Raw genomic sequence first — 7,302 nt, forward strand, 5'->3', positions numbered from 1 at the left:
AAAATTCCAAAACAGGTCGAGTACTCGATCTCTTGAAGGCGGCATACCCAACAACAAAAATCGAAGCCACGAAATGCTTGAACCCGACCTCATGAAAGCTCGGACTCAAGCAAGGGACACTGTTCATAACCTGACTCAAAACATAGAGCCAGGTCCAACAAGGACAAAAAGGCCCACCCAAAAAGGGTGGCCTCTACCATTTACCTGACCTCTTTAAAGAGGTTGGACACGGCGACAAGGACCAGCATTACTTATCCAAATAAGTAACTGCCTCCCCGAATCTCTCCTACTATCTCTATCTCTCCTAAAAGATAGATCCAAACAAAATTTCAAAGATAAAGAAAATGGTTATCTATCAGTTAAAGGTGAAACTACTCCAACAAAGGTGGTCATCAAACTCCACTATAAATACAGTGACACCTATTCAGGTATCCACATGTTTTATTCTACTAAAATCCTACTTAAAGCTCTTGCTAACTTAAGCATCAGAGGCTTTTGCAGGTACCACCCCCCACCTCCTCATGAAGAACTCGAATGACGGCACCTTGGTGTAAGAACAAGTTGGTCGCTGCCTCACAAGGAGCCTGGACTTCACGTACAGGCCCAAATCAATGTTTCAGGTAACCCTCGGAATAATAACTTTTAATATAAATTTTTTAGACTAATATCTAATTATATTTGTATAGATAGAGAAAAAAAATATTTTTAAAGAATAAATATAAAAATTAATTATTTTTATTTGTGTAACAAATTTAACATTTAATTAAATATAAAAAGATACACATTAAATTCTTTTAAATTATATATAATAAATATTAAAATTTAAAATTAATTATTAATAAAAAATTAAATTTTCTCACAAAAAATAATAATTAAAATATTTATTATTTAATTTTTTATCTACGAATACTATTCTTATATTATAAAATCACATCTTGTATATGCAGCAATTTATTGATCAACGGTAAACTTTTAAATAGAGTTTCGATCCGTAATGGATTAGTCATTAGTATGTCGGATTGGAGAATAATATATATATATATATATATATATATATATATATATATATATATATATAGTAAAGTACTAAATTGGTCTCCTATGTTTGGGTGTAATTCTATTTTGGTCCTTAAAGTTTAAAGTATCCTATTTGAATCCAAAAAAGTTTCATTTAACATCAATTTAGTCCATAGTGAGGTCAAAGTTAAATAATTAACGGAATGTCTTACATAACAATAGTACAAAAACAAAATTGATAATCTAGACAATAAATACAAATTCCAAAAGCACAAAATTAACCATTGATACATCAATATATTTATTTATCATTTTCTTTAATTCTATAAAAAATATTTTATTTATATTATAAAAAAATAATAAATAAATGTATTGAAATCAATTTAATAATTTAGCCTCTATGTATATTATAAAAACACATGTATCATATAGGAAGTTCGGAACACATTCATCGTACTAATTTTGCGTGTTTCCCTCACACTCTGACGAAGGTGCGTGTTCTCTAACTCCGGCATCTCTTCCAGCTGCGGTTTCTGCTTCACTTCACAATCACATTCACCAATACCACAGGTTAGACAACAAAATAAAAAAATGAGGCTTCACCGCCACATGGTTTGCAATCATAGTAGAAACATCAATTTTAATTTCTTTCCCTCGTTCTTTCTTTCCCTTTTTTTTTTAAATCTTCTTACTTTATCTTCCATTTCTTATTTTTGTTCCGTTTTATAATAGATTTTTGTTTGCGTGATCTATTCTCTATTCTTTCCCAGCTGCATCGTCTTCACTTTCTTTTCTAATTATCCATGACAGAGAATCTGTTAATTATTCAATAATTTGTTTATGAAGGCTTTCTGAAATGAAGCAACTATAAACTTGAGATTTAAAACCTGATTGGAGGCCTTAATTGATTAATATTATTTCTATAATTTGACCAGTCAACGTTAGGTCATCACTGTTCATGCTGGTATCATGTGTTATTATTAGTGTTGGTTCCTGTGGTTTAGGACGTGTTCTTTTTTCTGTTAAGATCTTGTGTGGAGGTAGAAACTTAGTAATAGAAGATGCAGAGTAGATTGGATTGAATTGAATTAAATGAACTGGACCCTTAGAACATTAAATAATTTTTTTAAAAAATTTAACACTTGCACATATTTTGGCTATTGTATTATAGAGCACAGAAATTGGTTGGAAAATTATGTTGTGCCTCAGTATCCTCTGATAAGAGAAAGGTGTTGTAATATATCTGTTGATGAACATTTTATGTGAAATTTCCTACTTGGTGCAAGGCGCATGTTTTGTTTAGAGGGCTCTATGTAATATTGTAATACTGTTTTGTGTTGTTAGTAATATTTTTTTTATTAAAGAATTTATATGTGTATGTATTCTATCCTGCTCAAGTATGCATTTTGTGATATCGTTGTCTAGGATGTGAGTTATCTGTTGTTCTAGGATAGGTGAAATGTTTATCTTTATGAGAAGAGTACAACAAAACTTTTGATGTGATTACTCAACTAAATCACTTTGGTTTCCGATTGGGTTGCTAGGTTTCAACAATGGTTAGAAAAAAGGCAGAGGATGCAGGCCCATCTGCAAAGACTAAGGCAAGTAGCAAAGATGCCCCTAAGAAAGAAAAAATTTCCATATCTGCCATGCTGGCCAGCATGGATGAAAAGCCTGATAAACCCAAAAAGCCCTCTTCCACTAAGCCCAAGGTAAAAGCCGCTCCAAAACCTTCTGCATATACTGATGGTATTGATCTTCCTCCATCTGACGAAGATGAAGATGAAGCTATCTTGGAGGAGGAGGAGGAAGAGAATGCCTCCAAACGGCATCAGAGGAGTGAGTTGAAGACACTTGAAGTATCAACCACAGACAAAGAGCTGAAGAAGCGTGAGAAGAAAGATATTTTAGCGGCTCATGCTGTTGAGCAGGCAAAGAAGGAAGCTCTTAAGGATGACCACGATGCTTTCACGGTGGTCATTGGAAGTCGGACTTCAGTGCTTAATGGAGATGATGATGCCGATGCTAATGTCAAAGATATAACAATAGAAAATTTCTCGGTGTCTGCTCGGGGTAAAGAACTTCTGAAGAATGCGTCAGTGAAGATATCTCATGGGAAGAGGTATGGTTTGGTTGGACCCAATGGAAAGGGGAAGTCCACACTATTGAAGCTTCTTGCTTGGAGGAAGATACCGGTACCTAAGAATATTGATGTCCTTCTGGTTGAACAGGAGGTAGTTGGTGATGATAAAACAGCACTTGAAGCTGTTGTTTCAGCTAATGAAGAACTGGTTAAAGTTCGACAAGAAGTTGCTTCTTTGCAAAATGCAACTTCTTCGGAAGGAAGTGTTGACAAAGATAATAATGATGAGGAAGATGATGCAGGAGAGAAGCTAGCAGAGCTGTACGAGAAACTACAGCTGATGGGTTCTGATGCTGCTGAAGCTCAAGCATCAAAGATTTTAGCAGGTTTGGGTTTCACGAAGGATATGCAGGGCCGGCCAACAAAATCTTTTAGTGGTGGATGGAGAATGAGGATTTCTTTAGCTCGAGCACTTTTTGTGCAGCCAACTTTATTATTGCTTGATGAACCCACAAATCACCTTGACTTGAGGGCTGTTCTCTGGTTGGAAGAGTACCTGTGCCGTTGGAAGAAGACTTTGGTTGTTGTCTCACACGATAGGGATTTCCTCAATACAGTTTGCACTGAGATTATTCATCTTCATGACTTGAAACTCCATTTCTATCGTGGAAACTTTGATGACTTTGAGAGTGGGTATGAACAGCGTCGTAAAGAGATGAACAAGAAGTATGAGATTTATGACAAGCAACTGAAAGCTGCAAAAAGGAGTGGTAACCGAGCTCAGCAAGAAAAGGTGAAGGACCGAGCGAAGTTTGTGGCAGCCAAAGAAGCATCTAAAGCCAAGGGCAAAGGCAAGGGCAAGGTTGATGAAGATGAGGCCCCACCAGAGGTTCCACAGAAGTGGAGGGACTACAGTGTCGAGTTTCACTTTCCTGAACCTACCGAGCTCACACCTCCACTTCTTCAGCTTATTGAAGTGAGCTTCAGTTATCCGAACCGTGAGGATTTCAGACTGTCAAATGTTGATGTTGGCATTGATATGGGAACTCGTGTTGCCATTGTTGGGCCTAATGGAGCTGGAAAATCTACACTACTGAACCTTCTGGCTGGTGATTTGGTTCCAACTGAGGGTGAAGTTAGGAGGAGTCAGAAGTTGCGGATAGGAAGATACTCGCAACACTTTGTAGACCTTCTAACTATGGACGAAACCCCGGTTCAGTATCTTCTTCGTCTCCATCCTGATCAGGAGGGACTTAGCAAGCAAGAGGCTGTCCGCGCAAAACTCGGAAAGTTTGGGCTACCTAGTCATAACCATCTCACCCCTATTGCCAAACTATCAGGAGGGCAGAAAGCTAGGGTGGTCTTCACCTCAATATCGATGTCAAGACCCCATATTTTGTTGTTGGATGAACCCACTAATCATCTGGACATGCAAAGTATTGATGCATTGGCCGATGCACTAGACGAGTTCACTGGTGGAGTTGTTCTTGTTAGTCATGACTCGAGATTGATATCGCGTGTATGTGAGGATGAAGAGAGGAGTCAAATCTGGGTTGTCGAGGATGGTACTGTCAGGACTTCGGTTGGAACATTTGACGATTACAAAACCGAGTTGATGAAAGAAATCAAAGCTGAAGTTGATGATTGAGCTGCTCCTTTTGAGAACAACTTTTGGCTACAATTTTTCCCCTTATATGAGAACCGAGTGTAATACGATGTTGCTGGAAATGCAACCAATGTTTTTGGCTGGATACACAATTTTCTGTTTTATCATAGTTTATAATTTGATCACAATAAATGAACATGTGTTTCAATTGTTACAACTTACAACTGCCGAGCTGTTTCAATTATTTGTTGTGTTTCTATCCAGCAATTAAGCTCTCAATAATATTTGTTGAGTTAATTTTTATCTGCAATATCCCTCCACTCTATTGCCGGTACCAAATCAATTATTATTTTATAGGAAAGTTTTCAAATATAATAGAATATTAGTATTTCAATAATTTTAACAGTTGATTTTAGTTAATATGCATTATATATTGATATAAGTTTTATGGGACAAATTAAGAACTATTATACGTCAATTTATCCAATTACAAGAGTAACAACTAAGAGAATAAAATAAGGTTATACAAATATAACTAAATTATTTGTCAGGAGATGCATCAAGAATTGAACAACACAATGGTTAACGATTATGAAAAGGTAAACATCTTACTATTTACAAGTTGCATTTAAGACTCTCGTTAGTAGTGTTGAATCAAGTAGGCATTACTTTTTTAGTATTTATTTTAAGATTTATTTTATATTTATTTTATTTTGTTTTATTTTATTTGTTTTAGGCCCAATTATAATTTGACCTATTTTTATTTTAGTAAACTCATGAGTTAGAGTTTAAGTTAAGAGGTATATGACGAACGGATTTTTGCTAGTAAAGAATTCACAATAAATTCCCGTTGCAAGTATAGTTTCTAAACCAACAATAATCCTTTCATACAAAAATTTGGTTGTCACTAAAACAAACCCAATAAAATTAAACCGAAGTATTTAAACCTCGAGTCGTCTCCCAAGGAATTGTAGGGAGGTGTAGTTTATTATTGGTTGTGGAAAATTATCTTTTTGGGTTTTTGAAATAAGGAACAAGGAAATAAAATGGCAAGAAATTAAATTAATAACTAAGAAAACTCTTGGCAAGGTATGAAAATTAGAATTCCTATCCTAGCTATCCTTATCAATTGTGACATCAATTGTCCATTGCTCCCTGATAAACCCCAATTTTGTGGTTTATCATGTGCTTATTTCGGGGGATTTTATCACCTTTTCCCACATTTATTCAATGAAATAGCATGGTTTTGTAATTCTCCTGTAATTTGTGCTTAAGTGTAAAAACATACTTTTTAGACCCTAAATTGGTGATTTTAATTCACTTTAATTCCATTCGATGCCTTGATGTGTTTGTTGAGTGATTTCAAGTTCATAAGGCAAGTATTGGATGGAAGAAGTGAAGAGGGAAGCATGCCAAGTGGAGAATACATGAGGAAACAAGGATTGGGAGTACATCAATGGACGCGCACGCGCCACAGACGCGCGCGCATGGAAGTGAAGTTGCAAGGCGACGCGTACGCGTACATGGCGCGTACGCGTGGATAGGAAATTGCCAAGCGACGCGTATGCATCAAGCACGCGTACGCGTCGATGTTCGCACGTGACCCTCTTAAAGTGAAATCGCTGAGGGCAATTTCTAAGCTGCCCAGGCCCAATTCCAACTCGTTTCTGAGGGTATTTGATGCAGAATTCAAGATGGAGCAAAGGGGGAGCACTTAGTTAGTCATGATGAGCCTTTAGTTAGTTTTCTAGAGAGAGAAGCTCCCTCTTCTCTCTAGAGTTAGGTTAGGATTAGGTTAATCTCTCTCAAATTTACCTTTCAAATCTTGTTTTGATTTCAATTCTCTTTATATTTTAGTGTTCTATTGTCTTAATCTTCTTAGTTTCTCTTGTTAATTTTTTATTATACTCTCTCTTGTGTTGATGAACAATTGTTGGAGTTTGGTTTCTTTTAATGCAATTCAATGTTTCCATGTCTCTTTTATGTTGATCTTGATTGTTATTATTGATTTCTTGCTTATGTTAGTTGTGGGTTTCTTTAATTCTTGCATTTTATGATGTTTACTTTTATTGCACACTAGGTGTTTGATAGAATGTTTCCTCTAGCTATTGAGTAGATCTCTTTACTCTTGGCCTAGGCTAAGGGAATTGAGTGACCTTGAGTCATTGGGTCTTATTGAATTGGTGATTTGAGAAACCTTGGTGGTCAATTTGATAACCATTGATACTAGCCTACTACTAAGTCAATTAGCAGCTAGGTTGGGACTTATGGATTGATGTTGATCGAGCCATTTGACATACTTCAAGTATAGAAGTACACTTAATGAGCTTGGTTCCTCATAATTGTCAATACATAGTTTGTAAACAAGGATGGTGATCTCAATTAACCATGTCTAGCCAAGAGTTCTTTCCGGTTTATTTTATTAGTCCTTATCATTTACTTTCTTGTTGTTTACTTTTCTTGCCAACTATAAAATCAAACCCCCTTTTCATTTTCATAGCCAATAATTGACCACTTCATTGCAATTCCTTGTGAGACGACCCGAGGTTTAAATACTTTGGTTAATTTTTATTGAGGTTTGTACTTGTGACAAAAC

At 35.9% G+C, this 7,302-nt stretch overlaps 1 protein-coding gene across 2 annotated transcripts; it reads left to right on the forward strand.

Annotated features, from left to right (window-relative positions):
* Positions 1-1,445: 1,445 nt before the first annotated feature.
* Positions 1,446-5,016, forward strand: LOC107631785 (ABC transporter F family member 4). Of its 2 annotated transcripts, none has more exons than XM_016335338.3 (2): positions 1,446-1,587; positions 2,562-5,016. In XM_016335338.3, exon 2 carries the CDS (start codon positions 2,571-2,573, stop codon positions 4,746-4,748), a length of 2,178 nt encoding a protein of 725 aa, XP_016190824.1. In that variant the 5' UTR covers positions 1,446-1,587; positions 2,562-2,570; the 3' UTR covers positions 4,749-5,016. The 2 variants fall into 2 exon arrangements, with proteins under 2 accessions (XP_016190824.1, XP_016190831.1); XM_016335345.3 differs by having other exon boundaries at positions 1,452-1,508.
* Positions 5,017-7,302: the final 2,286 nt, after the last annotated feature.

Source organism: Arachis ipaensis, chromosome B1 (assembly GCF_059453495.1).
Source record: "Arachis ipaensis isolate K30076 ecotype BB chromosome B1, ASM5945349v1, whole genome shotgun sequence".
In the NCBI taxonomy this organism is placed as follows: domain Eukaryota; kingdom Viridiplantae; phylum Streptophyta; class Magnoliopsida; order Fabales; family Fabaceae; genus Arachis; species Arachis ipaensis.